At 46.1% G+C, this 22,439-nt stretch overlaps 1 protein-coding gene across 8 annotated transcripts in view; it reads left to right on the plus strand.

Annotated features, from left to right (window-relative positions):
- Positions 1 to 22,439, plus strand: part of DGKG (diacylglycerol kinase gamma) — a 213,062-nt gene that overhangs the window by 103,842 nt on the left and 86,781 nt on the right. For all 8 annotated transcript variants that reach the window (XM_060639467.2, XM_060639458.1, XM_060639460.1 and 5 more), the window contains 3 exons: positions 2,041 to 2,130; positions 4,193 to 4,353; positions 13,002 to 13,066. In XM_060639467.2, the coding sequence (XP_060495450.1) occupies positions 2,041 to 2,130; positions 4,193 to 4,353; positions 13,002 to 13,066 (316 nt within the window). The remainder of the gene's footprint in view (positions 1 to 2,040; positions 2,131 to 4,192; positions 4,354 to 13,001; positions 13,067 to 22,439) is intronic.

A 22,439-nucleotide genomic window follows, 5' to 3' on the forward strand; every position in this document is an offset into this window, starting at 1 on the left:
ATTATATGATCACACTTTTTCCCTTTCCAGTATGAATATGAAATTATGCCTCATTTATATGAAGACCTCATTAATATCTGTCTCTCCCTCTCAACTGTAAGCATCATGAGAGCCTGTGTCTTGGCACTTTGACCCACTATTAGAGTCATAGCACCCAACACAGCACCAGTACATAGTGGGCCTTCTGTAATGTATGCAGAGATACTTGTGGTGGATGAGATATAGTTCCCCCAGGGAGGATACAGCACATTGAGGCAAGAAGTGAGTAGTCAATTACAAGAGTCAATTGGGAGATTGTTCCTGGTGCTGAAGAAACACTCTGGAGAGGCACCTAGCCCAGACTAGGGCAAGCAGGGAGGGTCCCCCAGAGGCAGCACCTAAGCAACAGAGAGCTTATGACTTAAGGCACTGAAAATACTTAAGCATGGTTGACATGTCAAGCAGGAGGAGGCTAGAGTGGAAGGCAGACCCCAGTACCATGTTGGAGATGATGGGAGCAGCCACGACAGAGGGAAAGCAGAGAGCAGGGGACTGCAGTGCTCAGGCTCCAGCTCAGGGACAGCCTGCCTTAAAGGTGTGGAGAGCCACTGGGGGAACTGAGGCTGAGAAGGCAGAGAGGAGGCAGTTGCTTCAAGACCAGGAGGAAGGAATCACATCGGGGAGCTCAGGCATCGCCATAGGAATAGCTAGAAGAGACGGTGGACAGATCTATTAAGGAAAGAGCATGTGGAAACTGAGCAGGGTGAGGAAGAGGGAAAAACCTAGGATGACATCTGGGTTTCTAGCCTCAATGCATGAAGATGGGGACCTGTTGAGATGGGGACCACAGAAAGAGCAGACATAAGGAAACAAGGGCCTTCCAAGTAAAAGGCACAGCTCGTACAAAAGCAGGGAGGCATAAATGCAGACCGTGTGTTCTGGGAACCATGGCAGAGTCCATCGCTTTGCTTTGTCCCCCAACTTACACCTCCTGGTGATGATCTCAGCCCCAGGTCTTGCCTGAGCTCCGCCATTTCTGGCATAAGTCAGAGAACCCGGCGACCTATGAACTCCCCTTTTGCTGGGGCAGCCCTAGCATTAGCCTCACTTGCTGATTCCTGCATCACCCCTCCCCCCACCCACACTGCTCAATCAGCGTTACTCACATCCCCAGGCCCCAAAGCGTGCCGCAGTTTATGTCAGTGGCGCCCCCTGGAGCCCATTGGTTCCCCGGACCTGCTCCAGCTTTCTCAGGGTGGCCAACGTGTTGCTGTAGACCTGCAGCCAGATTAGACCACACGTGTTCTGCTGTGTTTTCTCTGATGTTTCAGTCTGATGCTCCCTCACAACCAGCATGGGAGATAAGGTTAGGAATTGTGTATTTGCAAGTCTGGGGTAGGGTGGGTGGAAGTGACAAACTGGTACCTGGGTGCCAAATGACACCTTGAGGTTTTGTTTGTCAGACGCAATATTATTTTTAAACTTTGAACCTGCGTGACTTTACCTGAGGCAGCTTCAGTTTTCCAAAAGGCCCCACTATTCCCTGATTTCTCAGACTCAGCTGTTCTACTGCCCATGCACCTGCCTAGCCCCTGAAGCAAGGAGGGGACTGGGCTTGGGAACACAGAGATCTGGATTTGGATCCTGACTCTGGACTTACTTTCCCCCTCTGAACCTCAGCTTCTTCATCTATGAGGAGAATAATAATACCTTGCAGAGTTGGTCTGAGGGATAAATGGAGAAAGTGTTAGTTATGATTACGGAACTACTGTTTTCAAGGTGTATGCTGTCACCCCAAAGGACAGAATTTGGATGAAATGAGGATAAGCAGGTGCAAGTTACAGGGAGACCGTCAGCTCAATATGAAAGAATCCTTAGTAGTGGTTCACACGCTGCAGATGGAAGAGACAGCTTTAGGAGGTAGTGTGTTCTCTCTCCATCATGGAGCTATTCAAGCAAAGAATGCTATGGAAGGGTTGAAGCATAAGATCAAGGATAGATAACCCAAAGTTTCTGTAATCCAGTGGCATATGATTTTCTCTTCCTCTGCATGGGCTGCAGATAAGGCCAACTTCGCAAAGCATCCACCGGTGGCTGTCCTGCCTCTTGGAACAGGAAATGACCTGGCCCGCTGTCTCCGCTGGGGAGGAGGTGAGTGTGCATGCAGGTGGCACTATCCTGGGGACAAGCACTCCAATTTCAAGGGATGCTCTGCAGAGCTAGGCTCAACTTCCCTTTTAATAATTACATTCCACAGAGTCATATCTACTCCGTGACCATTCCCTTGCCTTCCGCATCCTGCCGAGATCTGCATTTACCCCTCAATATGTCTACTATCTCCCTGAAACTATCAGCGAAGAGCCTGCCTACCCTGGAAGGACATACTTGGCTTTAGGGTAGTCTCATCTATCTCCCCCCACAGTACTCGCTTGAGTAGGGGCACACTTAGGCATTTTCTGAATAAAATTCCCTCCTCTGCAAATTATTGCTATTCTTCTGAACTAGGATTCAGAATGCAAACTGAAAAGCTACATTGCCAGCTACCAGGGGCATCCAGATCATCGTAGGCTCCACGTCCATTGGCGCTCCTTTTGAAATCCCCCTGTGGGGGATCTCAAACTAGTGACCAGCTTATGGGACAAGAGGCAAGAGCTACAGAGAACTCTGTAAACTGCAACAGAACCCATAGATCTGGGAATGCTCCAGAGAACAGAGGAGGCCAGGGCAGCACATGGAAGGGACCGAGCAGTCTGGCAGGCAGAACAGGGGTGGGATTCCAGATGGCTGATGCGTTCAGAGAGAATTCAAGGCCAGGCCAGGCAGCGGTCAGTGTTCGGAGCTGGGTATATGCCTGGTGGCAGGGGTAGATCAAGCAGAAGCCAGCCCAAAAGGAAGTCGGCAGGAACTGATGTCTTCAGCCACACACTGAGGCTAGGGAAGAGCCCCTCTGTTCCAGGGGAGGAAGCAGAATATAGCCCCATGCTCTGTGCATCTAGGCAGCATAGCTCAGCACAAATTTCATGCAGTAAGCACAGCCCTGTGCTCCCAGAGAGCCCCCAGGCCCTTAACTACATGGTGACTACCATTGCTATCTTGTGAGGCATCCCTAGGGAGCTGACCAAACTAGCAAGTGGAAATACTCTTCAAGGTTGCCCTGAAGGTAAGCAGGAACACAGAAGTGTTATCTGAAAGGAAAGACTGACTCTCCCACTAACCTCTCATGACTTACAATTCTCTTTCTATATGACTTTTCTATTGCATAAAAATTATCATAAATATAGAGGCTTAAAACAGCCATTTGTCAGCTCATGGTCCTGTCAGTCAGAAGGCCTGTGACAGCGTGACTGGGTTCTCTGCTCAGGGCCTCCCAGCCTGAAATGAGGGTGTTGGACAGGCTGTGCTCTTCTCTGGAATTTCTGGACAGAGAGTTTGCTAAGCTCATTCAGGTTGTTGGCAGAATTGAGTCTTTTGGTTGTAGGACTGAAGTCCCTATTTCCTTGCTGGTTGTTAGCTGGGACCACTATCACATCCCTGAGGCTTCCTTTTTCCTTGACAGATGAATTACTCCATTTTCAAAGCCAGCATCAGAGAATTCTCCCTTGAGAATTCCTCTCAAGCTTTGAATCTATTTCTTAAGGAACAGCCCAGTCCTTTCTAAGGACTCAGTTGATTAGGTCAGGCCCACTCAGGTAATCTCCCTTGCTTAAAGTCAACTGTGCCATATAAGATGCCTAATCATGGCAGTGACTGTCCTATCTTATTTATAAGTCCTGGGACTTTTGCAGGGTATATACCTAGGGGCTGGGGTAGGAAGGGATAGTGGGGTCCCTCTTAAAACTCTATCATACTGTCCATCTGCAACATGACAAAGTCCTGGAATGAACCCTTTGTTGTCCTGTGTTCTCCCACCCAGCCCAATAATTCTCTAGGGTTTCTTTTAGCTACATAAGCCTGCCCAACTTTGGCCAGCTCCCACCACTACCCTGACTACTTTGGCTTCCAAATCTCCCATTTTCTTTCTATGTCCTATTGTTCTGTCCTTTTCCATGGCTCAGGGAACATAACTCTCTCTGGCCCCCAGACACACTGGTTGGTGGGGGAGGGTCTCCTGATCACAGATGCCCACAGGGTTCCCTGCCCTGACAGCTGCCTGTACATCAACAACAACTTAGCCTTTTTGCTCTGGAGACAAATGTAATGCCATGCTCCACAGGTTATGAAGGGGGCAGCTTGACAAAAATCCTGAAGGACATCGAGCAGAGCCCCTTGGTGATGCTAGACCGCTGGCATCTGGAAGTCAGCCCCAGAGAAGAGGTGGAGAATGGGGACCAGGTCCCGTACAACATCATGAACAACTATTTCTCCATTGGTGTGGTGAGTTGGTCAAGGATTGCCTTTCTGCATGGAAGAGAAATGTTTGGGTGGCAAAAAGGTTCTGGTCTTCTGTTGTCCCCCTCGGAGTCCCTGCTCTTTACCTCTGTCAGCTGCCCCCAGTCTTAACTTGGGTCCAAGCATCCTTGCATCTGGCCTAGGCATAGACACCTTGAAGGTCCCAAACCCTAGGTTATGGAGAAAATTATTTTCCCTATAATTTTAACTAACAAAAGAAAATAAGGAATTTTTTGAAAAACAAACTTACCCTTAGGATGATTTGAAACAGTTTTAAAAAAGCAACACCAGGAAATAACCAAGGGGCAAGGTCAGGAGAAGACTCTTATGCAAGCTTCCAGAATTGAGAATTCTGATCCTCCAAGGAGAACCATGTGGTCCCAAGCTGGCTTGGCTGGCTTAGCTGTCAGAATTCCTTCTCTTCTGTTCTTTCACCTGGGCTCAACTGAATTCCTGCACTCCAGGTGCTCATGAACCTCTGGGGGTGTCTCCTCCCAGCTGACCTCTCAGCTGAGCTCCATGCTCCTCCTTGGTGCTTCCATAGCCTTTTGCATTCACCCCATCAGTGCAGTCTCTGCACTAAGTTGAAGGGATTGGTTTACTGTGCCCTAACACACACCCCCAACACATACACACACAACCAACACACAGACACCCCCCCCACACACCCAATACACACATGTACACACACTGCCCTAACACCCCCAACACACAGACACCCCCCACAAACACACACCCACATATACACCCAATACACACACACTGCCCTAACACACACTCCCAACACAAACACACCCCAACATAATACACCCAACACACCCCCCAACACACACCCCAACCCCCCCCACACACCCAACACACATATACGCAATATACCCCACTAACACACACGCCTAACACATACACCTAGTATACTCCCAACACACATCCCCAACACACACACACACACACACACACCTGCAAGGTACATACACACACACACCATACATACACACACATAACACACATACACCCAACACACACCCCTAACACATCCCCAACACACATACACACCCCCCAACACACCCAACACACATACTCCCAGCATACACCCCTAACACACACTCCCGATACGCTTACACCAAACACACTCCTCTAACACATACCCCCAAAACACACACACACAACACACATATACCTAACACCCCCCCACACACACACACATCCAACACACATTACACGCAAAACATGCCCCTAACACACACACCCAATACACGTATACACAACACACACACAACACACATAACCCAACACACACCCCTAACACCCCTGACACACATACACCCAACACACCCCTCTAACACAACCCCCAGCACACACACACACACAACACACACACACACAGAGCACAAGAACAGTGCCACACTCCTCTTTCTTCCTCCAGCCCCCAGCACATCTAGCACAACTCAGTTAGTTTGTTTTACTGAACTCAGCTTCTGGGCCTAAGAGGACTGGTGTGGACACTGTTTCCCAAACTGTTGAGAATGGGATCGGGGAGAAAAGAGAACCATCCATTCCATAGATAGAGCTGGGGTTTCGGAGGGGGATGCAACAAAGATACTAGCATTTATTGAGCACCTATTATGTGCTCTCCTCTACGCTAGACCTTATATATTGCAATCCTCATCACAGTCTTGTGGGTATCATTGTCCCCACAGTCCCCATTTTACAGATGGGGCCTCAGGACACTCGACTAGTGAGGGCTGGGAATGACACAGGCACCCCGTGCCTTACAGTCTTTCCTCTGTTTCCCCACCTTTGCAGTTACGCTGCCCACTTTCATATGCAAATGAGTCCCTCCAAACCAACCACCTAGGCCCAGATTGTGTGATACCTTTGCTTGTCAGCCATCCTCACCTGTGCCTCCTTTGAAATTGTTGGTGGCTTTAAAAGAAAAAGGAAGTAGAAGGGGAAAATAATAGGTAGCTTGGGGGAAGAGCAGGTTTAAGGAAAGGATTTTTATTTTATTTTATTTTTTATTTTTTTTAATGCTTTTTTTTAAAAATGTTTATTTATTTTTGAGACAGAGAGAGAGCATGAACGGGGGAGGAGCAGAGAGAGAGAGGGAGACACAGAATCCAAAGCAGGCTCCAGGCTCTGAGCTGTCAGCACAGAGCCTGACGCGGGGCTCGAACTCACGGACCATGAGATCGTGACCTGAGCCGAAGTCGGACGCTTAACCGACTGAGCCACCCAGGAGCCCCAGGATTTTGTTTTTTAATAAGAAGACTAAGAGAATGGCACCTGGGTGGCTCAGTAGGTTGAGTGTCTGACTTTGGCTCAGGTCACGATCTCACGGTTTATGGGTTCAAGCCCCACGTCTGTGCTGACAGCTCAGAGCCTGGAGCCTCCTTCGGATTCTGTCTCCCTCACTCTCTGCCCCTCCCCTGCTCTCACTTTGTCTCACTCTATCTCTCAAAAATAAATAAATGTAAAAAAATTTAAAAAAAAAAGACTAAGAGAGGAGCCACGGCAGAGGGAAGGATGTTTTAAAATATGTTGTATTTACTGGATTTCAAATTTACCATATTTATAGATTTTTTTTTATTCTTACAACTACACTGAAGGGCAGTATTCTCTCCATTTTGTGGGTGAGGAAACAGAGAGTCAAATGGAGGGGTTTGCTTTCATTTTCTGACTCCTAAGTCAGCACTAGTTTTCTGTGACTACAACAGAAGACAGAGGTATCGCTGTACCCACGGTCAGGGTCTGAGAGGATGGATGATTGGACTGGCAGCATATTAAGGGGGCTCTGTGCCCCAATCGGGTTTATCTCCGCAGTTCTCCTGGCATCAGGTGGGGGAGACACCTTTCCCTAGGCCTCTTCCAGCTGTCCCCTCAGTGACCTAGGCGGACCCCTCGCTCCTTTTCTTGGCTTAAAGGCCTCTCTCCTTTGTGGACCACCAGCTCAGGCGCCACTTCCCCCAGTGGGAACACACAGCCTTCAGCTGTTGCCAGTGGGACCTGCCTGACAGATCTGGCGTTCAGGAGCCTTCTGGAGTGTGGGCTTCCCATCATTACAGTTTCACCAACACTTGTGTCTTTTTCCTGTAGTAACCAGGGCATAGCTTGCTAACAGGTATTGAGTGCCTACTGCATGGCAGGTACAGCTCCCTGTTGGTAGGTATAGGCATTATCCTTTGGCACTTTGTCAGGAGGAACTGTAGCTTAGAACAATAAGGAGACAGGTAGCAGCTGGTGAGTGGAGCTGGAACCATGAGTGAGTGTCGAGCACCAGAGCTCACTGAGCTGTGGACCACGAGCCATGGGGCCTCTGCACAGCCCCCTCTGTCTTCAAATGCTTCCCCTCACAGCAACACCGTGGGGGGAGTCTCAACATCCAATGTGTGAGGGCTCACCAGTGCCCTTTGTCAGAAATGTAAATTCCGCCCCCATGACAGATCCTAGTTTGTATTCTGATTTGGTTGGTTTGAGCCAGGTCTTCGAGTTGGCATTTTTAACAGGCCTCTGAGAGAATTCTGATGTGGATGGTCCCAACAAAGTCTTCAGTGAGTGGAGACACCCCATCAGAACAGAGAAGAATGGCCAAAGGAAGTGGACCTACACAGGAGCAGAAACCGGAACTGAGCTAGATGAAGGGGAAAAATGGTAGAAAGGAGGGGACCCAGGCTCTATAAGCAGCCAGACAAACGGGAGAGCTGAGTAGCAGGGCTGGGTGCCCTGCCTAGAAACTTCTAGATGGCAGCTTACAGCCATGGCTGCCTTCAGAGTCTTTAGCCCCACATCTTCTCTTTCTTAACACACTCGACTCTGGCTGCCAAAACATGATTCCTGATACCTCTTGGTCTGTCTCTACACGGTGCCATATGCAAGAAATTTCACTCACTTACTATTTCCTGACCAGATGGATAAACACACCAAAAAGGAATAAACAGCCTCACATTAACTAGATAACCTAGCCATAATCCCAAGAGCCATGATGATGATGGTTTTAATTCATTCTTACAAATAAGTAGGAAGGAAGGAAGTTGAGGGACAGGAGGAAGGAAAAGAAGACCATCTTATTGTCCCCCAAGGAAATGCATACAAACAGATTCTCCATCACACTCAGTGGGCAGAGTATTCATTTGCCTGGGGCTGACTTATAATAATCCAATCCGTTCATCTTTCAAGTTATAAAGAACTTCACAGTATCTTTCTCATGATTGTTTTCATACACCTTTAGCTTGTGCGTATTTAACATTCTATCGCGAAGCAGTGAGGAACCAGGACTGTTTTTTATCTCCTTGGTATACCCTTAGGCTTCTCTCAATAAAATGTTTGCTGGGTTTGTATGCTCGCTCTTTAAAAGTTGGAAAGGGAAATTCTTGAGAAAACAAGTAGCCAACACGCAACCCTAACAGAATCTGGAGCTGACATTTGCAGAAGCTCTTCCTCCCTGTTTGACTTCCCAAACTTTGTAAGAGGAGAAGTAGGTATGTAAACCAACCCACAATTTACTTCCTTGTGATAATTAGAGTCAGATTCCTTTGGCAAAGAGAGCCTTGCAAAGTCTTTGCCTCTTTTGAAGGACCTGGAATATCTTAACTGATAACAGATGTCTGTTGCCTTGTGTGTATGAAGGCAATGACAATGACTGCTGCTGTGGTGGCCCCAGGTGGTAAAGATTTTGCCCTGACAAGTTCGCCTGGTCCCCTTGGTACCAACAGAATCCATGTAGTACATGGAGGGATAAACAGGACACACACTCTCCTGGCCCATCTAGAGAGTGACTGTGACCTCAGTGCCACCACATTTCTATCACCTACTTACATGCCGGCTCACTCCCAGTGAAGAACTGGGATAGTTGGCCCTCTCAGTCCCCCTAACTGATAACATCCATTGGCAGGAGATTTTAAACATAGTCATTCAGGCTGCTACTTCCTCTGGCTTCTCTGGCCTCCTCGTCCCTGGTCTTTATTTTTGGATTTGCAGAAATGTCAGGATGGCCAGGTATCAGTGACAGGAAGTTGGGGACTGTGAAATAATGCCTGGGGTATGTGTAACTCCAAATACCTCAAAGGCTCTGCTTTCACTGGGCCTTAACAGGAGGAGTGAACAGCTAATCCCTTGATTCAATGAAATCTATTTCTGATGCTAGGGGAACCCAGGGGCCAAGGAGAGGCCACAGGCATCACGCTAACCCACACACCATCTTCCACCTTCCAGATTGTATTTCTCAGGCTTCACCAGCTAAGTCTCCACCATGATGAGCCTCCTCCCCATTGGGGAATTTACCAAAACGTTATCATTTTCCCTGCAACTTTTTGGGTTTCCTCAGTGTCATGTTCTTGTCTGTCACCTGTGAGAGCCATGCAGGTACTAAGACAACGGGACTCACTGAAAGATGTCTTGGACAAGGGGTCTGCACTCTTTTTCATCCTCCAACCTGTCGTAAGTTTTCAGAACAATCCAGGTTCCAAATCATGTGTTTTTATTATCTTCTTTGTCTTTTTATCAACGTAAGCTGCCAAAGTGACTTAGACCTACATTTGTCCGGTATGGTAGCCGTCAGCCACATGAGGCAATGGTGTGCTTGCAATGGTCCTAGTCTAAGTTGAGAGATGCTATAAATACAAAACATACACCAAATTTCAAAAATGTAGTAGGAAAGAATTTTAAATATCTCCATTTTTTAAGGTTTTGTTTATTTATTTTGAGAGAGTACAGGCAGGGGAAGGACAGAGAGGAAGAATCCCAAGCAGGATCTGCGCTGTCGGCACAGAGCCTGATGTGGGGCTCGAACTCATGCACTGTGAGATCCTGATCTGAGCTGAAATCAAGAGTCAGACACTTAACCGACTCAAGTGTCCCAATATCTCAATAATTTTTATATTAACTACATGTTGCAGTGATAATATTTGTTGATGAAATATATCATTAAAATTAATTTCACCCTTTTCTTTTCACTTTTTTAATGTGGCTACTGGGAAATTTTCTATTTATTTCTTTTGGACAGCACTGGCCCAGACATCCAAATGTCTCAGAGTCCAAATGACTGCTGCTTATATTTGGAAGGGGCGCAAAAATCTTTTGGATTTTTAGTTTTAGCTCAGGAAAGCACTACCCATCTTCTTTTCTGTACCCAAAACTTCGTAGAAAGGCCCCCAGAGCGTGTGGCCTTCAGAAATGCCATCATTGCAATGCTGGTCCCCTTGTCCCTTCAGAACAGAAGTCTCATTTTGCTGTCATTATTACCAAGAAAGGGTTTGACTCATTGTAGCACTGGCTTCCAAAATTTAAAAGAAATCACGATTGAATGTAAATACACCCAGCTCAGTGCCCGGCACAGAACTCAACAGAAGGCACAGGTAAATCTCCAAGTAGAGAAACATGGTCAGAGTCAGAGTCTTTATTAGCATGGCCTTTTCAAGACTGAACAGCAAAGGAACTGCTCAGCTCTCCCCTGCTACTCTGTGTATTTGTCAAGCGATTATATTGGAACCACATGCTTAACTAATAATATGGTAAAGGCTGGTCTCTGTGAAAAGCAGCTTTGCAAAACATAGTTAAAAAAAAAAAAACAAAAAAACAACAACAACTCCGAATAATCAGAACTATGCAGAGAGTAGGAAGCCTGTGCACAGATTCTGGAGAATAAGAAAATCAGGAGCCAGTCACAACAGTCCTGGCAGAGGGTTGGAGGGGGGGGGGGGGTGCGGGGGTCGTGAAGTACAAATCATGCCAGGCAACATGTGATGGCTTTTTTCTTTCGTTTTCCTTCTTTCGTTTCTTTTTTCCTGACAGAAGAAAATTAGTGCTTCAAAGGAACACAAGTAGATGAAATGTTTTCTTGAATCCCAGAGAAGCATTTGACAGATGTCACATGAATCTTATTCAGGGTGTTCACAAACTTGCTCAGAGCGCGGGAGGGAGAGCGAAGCCCTTGCTGCCTGGGGGAGGAGCACAGGCCGCCCCCCACCCCCCACCCCCCACCCCAGGGATAGACGCTTCAGGGCCTTTGTGCATCGCCCACCTCGTGTCCACAGTGGGTGCCTAACCAGGACCTGCAACCCTCCATGGGACTTAAAGGAAAAACGAAACCATAACTAGAGCTTGAATGTTAAATTCCCAGAACATTATTTCAGCAGGCAGTGTTTGCCAACCACAAACCAAGCCCGTATCTTCAACTTGCCTCTGTAGTGGGCTCCTAGCTAGCTGGGCTCCTCTGCTAAGTATTACAGAAGCCCCTCTTTGCCCCCTAACTTGCTTCTGGACTTTCTGTCTTCACCATTAGCCTGTAGTTTCTTCACCACACACAGCGCATGCTCCAAAAAAGCTTCTTCACTGAACTCTACCTCCTGATGTGAAAAGAATAATGACAACAGTCAGAAATTATCTTTTGTGAGTCTGCATCAAGAAACGGAATTAATACGCATCCACTGAAATGGAATTTCAGTTCTGTTTTAGCCACGCGGTCCAGTAAATGAGTTTCTGTAGCGTTTTTCCTGCACGTGTCTGAGTCAGCTCCCTTGTTTCTGTGTCACTCCCCACCCCAGCCCAATTCGCCTGTTTATTTCTAAAGCCCACCGCCCGCACCCAGCGTGTTCACACGAGGACTGAGTGGCGAAGGGGCGGAACACATTCTCCTGCGGGAAGATGAGACTCTTAATGAGGGTGAAAGACCAAGTGTGAGGTGGAAAGATGAGCTCAATTTTAGGTCCGAAGCTCAGGGTTGGTTCTAGGGATCAGAGATGCTAAAAACAAGCATGAGAACTCGAGATGGCCCATGAATGTAGGCCGCAGATGGACTCAGGGTTGAGAAGTTCTGGTCAGGGGATGGAGAGCCTGGAAGCATGGCATCATGGGAGTCTTCCTAACTGAGCTCTGAGGTGCAGGTGGCCAGTAGCAAAGCAAAGGCGTGTGCAAATAGGAGGACAGCAAAGTGTCCATCGAGTGTGGTAGTGAGACTCCTCTTGACCTTGGGGAAAGTCCTTTCTGTGGAGATCAAGAAACAGAAGCCAGAAGTTTAAACATATTTTTATTATCCACAAAGCCTGTTATTCAATGCCACTAATTATTTCTACTGATATGGATGATTAGAGTTAATATATAACAGCACCTACCGACGTCAGTTTTCTGGTTTTGACAATGTACTGTAGTTACATAAGATGTTATTGGGGGAAGCTGGGTGAAAGGGATACAGGAACTCTCTGTACTATTTTTGCAACTTCTTGTGAGTCTTAAAATATTCCAAAATAAAAAGTATTTTTTTAAAAGAGTTAATATGGCAAGGCATTTCCAGAAATTCACACTCAGCTCCACACGCGGGCTTCTGCACTGCAGCTGCCCCCACACCCAGACACCCTCCCTCTCCTCAAAGGGCAGCGGCTGTCCCCTTCATTCACCCTGAACTGTGGCAGAGAGGGGAAGCTGCAAGGAGTCACCTGACATAGGCTCTACCAGCATTGGTGGCCTTAGCCCCTAACCTTGGACCTGGTGTTCACCCTTTGTGGGAGCCTCATGTTCTGCTCTCTGACATGGACTCTCAGGTTTGGGGGATTTTAGTGAGAGCCTGTGTGCTTCCTTTCCTTTCCGCATTACAGGGTCATGACCACTAACCAGGTGTCTGCTTTCCTCTCTTTCCCTTTCAGGATGCTTCCATTGCACACAGATTCCACGTGATGAGAGAGAAGCACCCTGAAAAATTCAACAGCAGGTAAGAGTGCCCTAAGGCTGCATCCCCGGCTGCACTGCCCGCTGGCCCCTCCCCGCCCCTGGAGGCGCTGGCCAGACAGAGGCCTCCACCTGCTCTCACCCAAACGTTCTTGGCCCGGCCGCCCAAGGACTTCGCTTTCCTGCCACGTTGCCGTCGCCGGAAGGAGGGTGTCCATTTCCAAGCAGAAAACACTGTCAGAAACCTGCCCTCCCCTCCCAGAGGATGCTGTGCAGAGGGAGGGATTGCGGGGCTGGCAAGGAGGGCGTGGCGTGCCCGCCTTGAGGGGTGGGGATCTGCTCTTGGCTAACTGGAACCCTCTTCGGGGGCTTGGCTGCTTTCTCTAGACGGAAAGCTCCTGCAGCCCCAGCCCCCTGGAATTTCTCTGGGGAGGGGCAAGCAGAAGGGCAGGGGCCTCAGCTTCTCTCGGTCTCAAAGGGAGGGAGCCCGGAGGGCCGGGAGGGCGGCGCCTCTGCGTCCCCTGACAGCAGGGGGCAGCAGAGGGAGGCCCCTGCTGGCGCTGTGAGACCTGGAGCCCAGCACATTCCAGCCTCAGCCTGTGCACCCTGTGTGTAGCCTGGATGTTAGGTCCAAAAATACAAGAAGAGAGAAAACCAGATCTTTTGCAAACAAAACTAAGCCCTTCTTGCTGGCAGGAGCGAATTTGCAAGAAGTGAGTTTGACTGGCATATAGCTACCCCTGGGATTGTTGCAATACCTTTCTCCATTCTTCCTTCTTTATTTCTTCTCTTTGGTTCTCCATCTTTTTTCCTCTTTGTTGTGCCATTTCAAGATGACCATTGGATCCCATCCCACCCTCAAGCAGGTGGGTAGGAAGAATGCAGACTGAGCCTGAAGGGAGTGACTTAGTTAGCAGATAGGATCCTCTTCACAGCAGAGGCCCAGCCTTGTCTGAAGACATCTATTTAAAGCCTCACACCCCCAAAGAGCACCACGATTTTCATCCCTACTCCTTTCCCCTGACCTCAATGCCTGGGAGGTTAACTGGGAAAAAGAAAGTCTTTAATGTAACATACTTCAGCTTCAGGAAAAGTGATCTGTGGGATCCAATAGCTGAACTCATCGTCTCCTTAGGGTGGGCATTCTGTCCCAGGAATATTCCATCTGGCTGTCTCACACAGCTTGTGCCCAACTCACAAATCACTATTAACAGGTGATTGTTAAGAGTGGGTCCAGCCCCACTCTTATTGCAAACACAGACTCACAGATCAACTGACCTTCTGTGTCACTCTCACATCCACACTAAATCTTCTTTCTCTTCTGTCCACTGTAGACTTTTTGGGTCCTCTTTTCACAGGGGTATCCTTATGCATAGTCATACACACGTACTTGTTAAGATGCCATATGCTTGTGAAATCCATAAGGGCTCTGTTCATGCATCCATTCAACACTAGCTTTTGAAAATATACTCTATGCCAGGCACTGTTCTGTAGGTGTTTTGGAGAGCCATGTGTAGGGACTGACCATCCAGTGCTGCAGACATGCATAGTGACTTGTGTTAAGTGATATGAATCGAGGTAACCTATGGGAAGGAACACAAAGCAAGGGCACGGAATTTGGTGTGGTGGGGCTTCCAACCATACAGATGCAAAGACCAGAAAACAAGGATGTATTTGCCAGGTGGACAAAAAAGAGAAGGGCTGTCCAGGCCAAAAGAACCAAATGTACAAAAAGATAACAAGGAGTGAGAGAAGGCAGAATGCTTGGGGTAGAGCAAGCTGTGCTGGTCTCTTGGCAGGGAGGAAGCAAAGCCCCTATAGTTTGTAGAGAGTGAGGAAGCAGAGGAAGGGAGAAGTTTCTCCATATCCCAGAAATCAATAGGTCAACATATGACATAAATAGAGTCATCTTCAGTTATTCACATGATTAACACAATTAGGAAGATACTTCTATCAGGGGAGAAAAAACAGTTGTAATTGCACGTTTCCTGGTGATCTGGTGACCGTTTTTCCTTCCCACTCCCCCAGTTCCATTAATAAGACTACTCTGTAGTGAGGTGCACACCCTTGCCCTGGTCGAGGTCAAGGTGGTGTGGTGGCCTGGGATGCCAGGCACCCAGATTTGTGTGCAAATCTATGTATCTGCAAGTAAGCGGAAACATAGTGGCATAGAGGTGGGCCCTGTTTCACAGGTCCTAGAACCCTTCCCAGTAAGAACTTTGAGTCCATGCTGCTTCTCCTGTGCCTGCTTGCTCATGTTGAAAATACTCAGGAGTGCCCAGTTTGTCCACTGAGAGGCAGGCGAGCAGCCATTTTCCCCAGGCTTCCTTATTTAGCTTTGGAGATGGTTTTAAATAGGCAGGTGGTTGTTGCCATGGTTACCCCATTACACCAGCAGCTAAACTTAGGAAGGGCCACAAGGGATAGGAAGAAAGCTTGATACCCAGGATTTGGAAATGTAAACGATATTATCAAACAAGGCTTCATTTTACTCGGCTGAACTTAGGTTTTCCAGAGAGTAGTCACTGCTTGGCTGGATGCCCTTACCATTAAGGTGCAGGACTGGGCCCTCAGGGATAACCCTGAGGTTCAATCTAGGGTGTTGTAACTTGTTTTGTTTTGCTTTGTTTTGTTTTGAACTTGGCAGTGTGTTTTGAACAGGGCTAGCATTTATCAGGAAGCTCGAATTTTTCACATTGCTCATTCAGTTTTCTTCTCACAAGAATTTTTAACCTGAGGTACAAAGGCTGCAGGAGCTCTGAAAACACTTTGAAATTATATGTAAGACATTGAGTACAATTTTCAGGAGAGAAAGTCCATAACAATGAGAAGGCTCTCACAGGGACCCATAGCCTTCAAATGGCTAAAAGTCACCATTCTGAGGCTTCTTTGAATCTTAAAGGGGGGTTGAGTTTTGGTTGGGGTTTTAGGAAATTCTTCCTCCAGTGGCTTCTCCCCACAGGTTGTTGCCAGAGAAGGTAGCTGGTTGTACAAAACGGAGTTATGTCCCTCTTGGAAATAGCTTTGTTAACGGAGCAAGAACCAGACCCAAGGATGCAGGAACATGAGCCATGTGTGATGGGCAAGGAAAAGAAAAGCCTTTAACGGCAGAGATGGGGCTGTATTTGGTACACTGTACATCCTAATCATCGACAGGCTAATAATTAATTGTTAACTTAGGAATATTATGAAAATTATCATCTTGTAGTTGGCATACACGTACAGAAGACAGATTTGATTTAAATGAGGATTCTAACATGTGTTAGAAGGTGTTCTAGGCTACAAGGGTAAATAAGACCCGGTTCTTGCCTTCAGGGAATTCACAGTCTAGCAAAGAAGGAAGAATAATCTTCAAATATTTTTTACAAAGTGATTTTCACATACAAGGAGGTCCCATTTTGTAGGTCACATAGCATAAAAGAATTTGGATAGTATAAGACACTAATTAATGGTTGTATCCCTACATCACCTGTAAATGAATTTAGAGTACAGAAATGGTGTTATAAGGGAACCAAACCAACTATTTTTTGAGCTCTTACCAGGTGCCAGGTGATAAACTAGGCTCTTTAAATACATTAGATTACTGAAATCCCATGATCACCCTACAAGGCAAATATTAGATTAAGGCATTTTACAGATAAAGACACTGAGGCTGGGAGAAGCCACCCACCTGAAGTCACATCTTTTTTTTTTTTTAATAAATGTTTATTTATTATTTTTTATAAATTTTTTTTTTCAACGTTTTTTATTTATTTTTGGGACAGAGAGAGACAGAGCATGAACGGGGGAGGGGCAGAGAGAGAGGGAGACACGGAATCGGAAACAGGCTCCAGGCTCCGAGCCATCAGCCCAGAGCCTGACGCGGGGCTCGAACTCACAGACCGCGAGATCGTGACCTGGCTGAAGTCGGACGCTTAACCGACTGCGCCACCCAGGCGCCCCTATTTATTATTTTAAAAAACTTTTTTTACATTTACTTACTTTTGAGAGATGGAGAGAGGCAGAACACAAGTGGGGGAGGGGCAGAGAGAGAATGAGACACAGAATCTGAAGCAGGCTCCAGGCTCTGAGCCATCAGCACGGAGCCTGACGCGATGCGGGGCTCGAACTCACAAACCGTAAGATCGTGACCTGAGCCGAAGTTGGACGCTTAACCGACTGAGCCACCCAGGTGCCCCAGTGTTTATTTATTCTTGAGAAGGGGAGGGGCAGAGATAGGGAGACAGAGGATCCAAAGCCAGCTCTGTGCTGACAGCAGAGAGCCCACTGTGGGGCTTGAACTCACAAACCATGAAATCATGACCTGAGCCAAAGTCAGACACTTAACTAACTGAGCCACCCAGGCGCCCCAAGTCATGCATCTTTTTAAGCGCCAGAGCTGATGCAATTCTAAGTTAGCTCCTCCAGAGTTCAAACTCTGTTTTCTGTACCTGATATCTCCCATGGATTTCATTTATCAAATATCAAACACTCTGATTGGTACTATATGCATGATCCCACTCAACAGAATAACATGCAAATTAAGTGCTGCTATCCCCATTTTAGAGATGAAAATATTAGGGTAAGGAGGGTAGAGCTTTTATCAACTCTATCCACCTGAGGATTGCCTCTCGTGGGAAAATGCCTGCTGAGTGCCAAAGGGGACAACAGGTACACCATCCATTCTTAACTTATGTGGTATGACTCTTCTCCCTATCTCAATGTCCACAGCACAGAGCAGCACCGATTATGTGATTTGTGTGACCCAGTGCAATGTTAAATACAGGATCCCTTGTTCAAAATTATTAAGAATTCCAAGTCAGTGACAGCAGAGCATTAATTAAAACAAGTACAGAGCCCTTCTAAGTGTGGGGCTCCTTGCAGCTATGCAGATTTCACTCCCATGAGCTGGCCCTGGCAAGGAGAGAAGAATTTATTTTTTCAGTAAACCTCACATTTGCTAGGACTCACAGGGATGGGGGAAGTTTGCAATAAAGGTAAAAGAATGGGGGAAAGAGGGCTTCAACTAGGGAGTAGGAAAGGGATTATCAGTACCTCAATCAGGCAGTAGTCAGTATTAGCAGAAGAGCTGATGATACCACTAAAGTCTTCCTGATATCCAAGAACCAGTCCTCCATGAAGTTTCTGGATTAACTCTCTGTGAGGCATTTTATATGTGTGTACATATGATATATACATGAAAGCTACCAAATTGCGATGTCACTGTGGTTGAGCATCCAGAAAGAGAAGTCTAACTGTGGAATTTTTTCGTTGTTGGTCAGAAACTCAGAGCACTTGAGGAATGTGTTATTCCAAACCTGTTGAGTGCCATCCACTTGAATATGTCCCTCAGCAGTTTAGGCTGAAGCAAGATATTTCCTGTCAGGCCCTTCAAAGGGGCCGAAACAGTGCTTCATTCCTACCAAAAGCTGACCACCTTTCCCAAAAGCCCTCGGGTAATTAATAGATTCTGGAGTGTTAGCTTTCTTGGAACCAGGCCCATGGAGTAGTTGATGAGGGTTTCCCTCAGAAGCCCTAATGTAGCCTGAGACCTTAAGAGGTTGGAAATACATCTTGCAAATAACTAAGCACTTAACAGATATTTATAGAATGAGGCAGCGGGGTATAGTCTACATTGGCATCAAAACTTGGCCCTGGCACTTACTAGCTGTGTGACCTTGGGCAAGTTACTTAATCTCTTTAATCCTTTGCTTCCTCCCCTGAAAATCTTGCAAGTTTGCTGTAAGCATAATGAGATCATGTGTAAGTTCATGGCACACAGTAGGTAATCAATAAACATGTTATTGAAAATTGTTGAATGACAAGCATGAGGAAAGCATCGCCGAAAATTGCCAATAAAAGGCTTTTCTGATACAGTGGCTAGTGGGATTCGATCAGTGGTCTTTGCTTTATTGGAATGGCCCTTGAACTGAAAAGTTGGAGGCCAACTAAAAGTTGGAGGAGACCCCAACTGTGATACATCGAATCTGTCCAAATCCCTCTCCTAGGGGATGGGAGGATGGCATCAATTGCCCAGGATTGATTTGGGTTCTATAGGATTGGATCTGTAGAGAAAATTCCCTTTACAGGCTCCATGAGTGTTCAAGAGGCAGAGGTGTGGGGTCTGAATACCAGAGATTCCAAGTTCAGGCTAGAGACAGGATCAAGACTGGGGTCACGGCCCCCAGCTGACATGGTAACAGGAGAAACAGGGTGGGAGTGAGTAAGGGGAAGTTGCAGGTGCCATGGACTCCATGGATACCTAGGGCTTACCAGCTGGAACCATGGAGTGCACCATTGGTGGGTAGGGGGTTGGCCAAGGGCAGTCAGACACTGGAGACGTGATGATCCTCCATTCATGCTGACTCTTGCCTCACCCACTGAGCACCTCTTCTCCTACTTTGGATTTAACAGAGATATTCTGTGGGAGGGAAAATAGAGGCAGGCAAAGCTCAAATCATACAATTCTGGAAATGAAAGGGCCTCCTCTCTTGAATACCTGTAGTATGCTCTGTAGTCACAAGCATAGACTGTATCACCATTTACATAAGATTTTCTTTTTTTAGCTAAAAAAATGAAACCATTCTAAGTTATCCTTTCCAGGAGCCCTGTGAGGTAGCCCAGTGTTACAGCCCAGATGTTTGACTTTCCCAAAGCATAAAGGTACAACAGCAGTGACACAGCAGCGTGGAAAATCCTCACCATTGGCGGCTTCATTCTGTGCCCTGAATTTGGTTTTGCTCCTCCTTATCTACTACTTGGCACCCCAAGAGAGACCTGCCCTAAGTACCTGGAGGTTGAAACTGTCTGCACCTGTTTCCCTCAATATATCACACGATTTTTTCAAACATTTGGAATTCAGAAAAGCCCCAAATGAAGTTGATTGTGGCATTTCTATTTTTATTCTTACTCCCATAAGTATTTATAAAGGAAATGCAAACCTTGTGTCTTGTGTTCAAGTGCCTTTGACTCTTCAAGTCAGTTCTGACAGAGCAGCGTACTTAATTACTGGAATGTTTATATACTAGCCCACAAAAATGTTTTATTCCCCACCCTCCCCACACCCTTCCTTGGAAGAGACGCAGGGAGTGAAATGAGTGAAATATGGGTTCATGTTTTTTTCACCAAGCATTCGTCATTATGCAGTTGCGTAAGTTCAGGGTTTTGATTTGGTTTGGTTTTGGGGTTTTTGTTTGTTTGTTTGTTTTTTGGCTGTCTTATTTGTTTACAGTCAGCCCTTGATTCTTTGCAGAAACAAGGGAATAGCAACATGGGTCATTTAGAGCTGTGAATGGTCAAAGATTCGAGGAGGCTGTTATGAATATTTGTGAGCAGGTCTCTCTGCCCTAAAAAAATTCACAGTATTTTAAATAATCTGATGAAATCACATTGAATCTTCACATTTCCTTCATTTTCCTCCTGTCTCCCCCGTGCATTGGAACAGATAGCACAACTTCTCAGACTGATACACAGGAGCAGCCTATGATATCTCGAGGCTCCTTACAAAGTTGCTGCTTTGCCAGAACAGTTCCTTATTATAGCTTAACAGGCATTTTCTTCTAGCCCTTGCTAGGCTAAAACAAGAAAGGTATGATTCATGTCAACAAAGAGTGGAATCAGTTTGTGATAATATCAAAAGGAACTTGAAAGCAGGCTATGTTTTCAAGTCTTTAGGCCAGATAATCCAAAAATTATCAGTATTGATTGATTGATTGATTTTTAGAAATATTTCCATCAAAGGGCTCAAGATGTGATATATACTCAAGTTCAGAAGGGTTAAGGTCAGAGTGATAACCTCATGGAAGAAAATCAAAGCACACAAATTCAAAGCAAGGTAAGAACTGGCTAGGTCCTCAAATGGGTGTTGACAGTCTGGATGCTTTCCAGAGGGAAGAGGTCAGGAAAGTGCTGGAATTTAATGTCTTATAAGGAAAGGCTGAATCTGGGATTATTTCATCCAAAGAAGAGATGACTTCGGGAGAAGTGATTATTGACCTCAAATATTTAAAAAAGTATTTCTCATGAAGGAGGAATTAGGTTATTTTGCATGATAGATCAATGGGGGAAATAACTGGAAAGACCTTTAAGCACCAAACATAGGACATCAGTTCTACCAGTTAGAACCATCCTCAAGTGCAGGGGACCACCAGGGAGTGCATTTTCAGGTATCAAATGTTCAGGCAGGCGCTGGACAAACATCTGGGGCTCCAGTGGGGCCAAGTGCCGAAGCGTGCAGGTGCTATTGTCAAACAATCTGGATATAAATGCTGGAATTACATGTCACTTCAATCAAGTTGCTCATCTAAGCCTCAGTCTACTCACCTGTAAAATTGGAATGTAATACTATATTTGTTTCCTATGGATGCTGTAGCAAATTACCACAATTTTTGTGGCTTAAAACAACATATTATATTAAGTGCTGGAGGTCAGAAATCTGAAGTAGGTCTCACTGGGCTAAACTCAAGGCATCATCAGGGCTACATTCCTTCCTGGAGGCTCTAAGGGGAGAATCCATTTCCTTACCTTTTCTTGTATCTAGAAGTTGCCTGCATTCCTTAGCTGTGGCCCCCTTGCATCTTTTTTTTAAATTTTTTAATGTTTATTGATTTTTGAGAGACAGAGTGTGAGTGGGGGAGGGGCAGAGAGAGGGCGACGCAGAATCCAAAGTAGGGTCCAGGCTCTGAGCTGTCAGCACAAAGCCCGATGTGGGGCTCGAACCCACAAACTGTGAGATCATGACCTGAGCTGAAGGTGGACGCTTAACCGACTAAGCCACTCAGGCACCGCCTCCCCTTCCATCTTTAAAGCCAGCAGTGGCCAGTCCAATTGTTCTCGACATGGCATCCTTCTTATAGTCTCCTTCTGCCTCCCTCTTCCACTTAAAATGATCCTTGTGATGATACTGAATGTACTCAGATAAATCCATCTCAACATCAGCTGACCACCAATTTCAATTCCGCCTGTAACTTTGATTGCCTTTTGCCATATAAACTAACATATTCATATTCACAGCTTCCAGGCATTAGAACATGGGCATTTTCAGGACATCATTCTGCCTACTACAAGTACCTTACCTAAGTACCATAGCATTATTTTGAAGTTTCAATGAAGCAGTTCATTTAAAGTGCTTATTACAGAGGCTTGGCACATTGATGCTAGATTATTATTAATATTCTCTTTATTACAAAGACAGAGCCTACATCAAACAATAGTCATTTTAGATGACTCAGAAACCCTTAAAATTCTGCGATTTAATGACTCTCTGAGAGGGACAGATAAATATCTGTTGGTCATAGGATATGAATCATCACTGTAGCAATATATGACATGCTTTTTTTCTCTTCACTTACCTTGATAAAATTTTTTGCATGCATTTAGCATTATGGAGTTTAATACTATATCATAAAGTACCATTACATAATACATTGAAATCGCAT

The sequence above is a fragment of the Panthera onca genome, chromosome C2, assembly GCF_046562875.1.
Source record: "Panthera onca isolate mPanOnc1 chromosome C2, mPanOnc1 haplotype 2, whole genome shotgun sequence".
NCBI lineage: Eukaryota > Metazoa > Chordata > Mammalia > Carnivora > Felidae > Panthera > Panthera onca.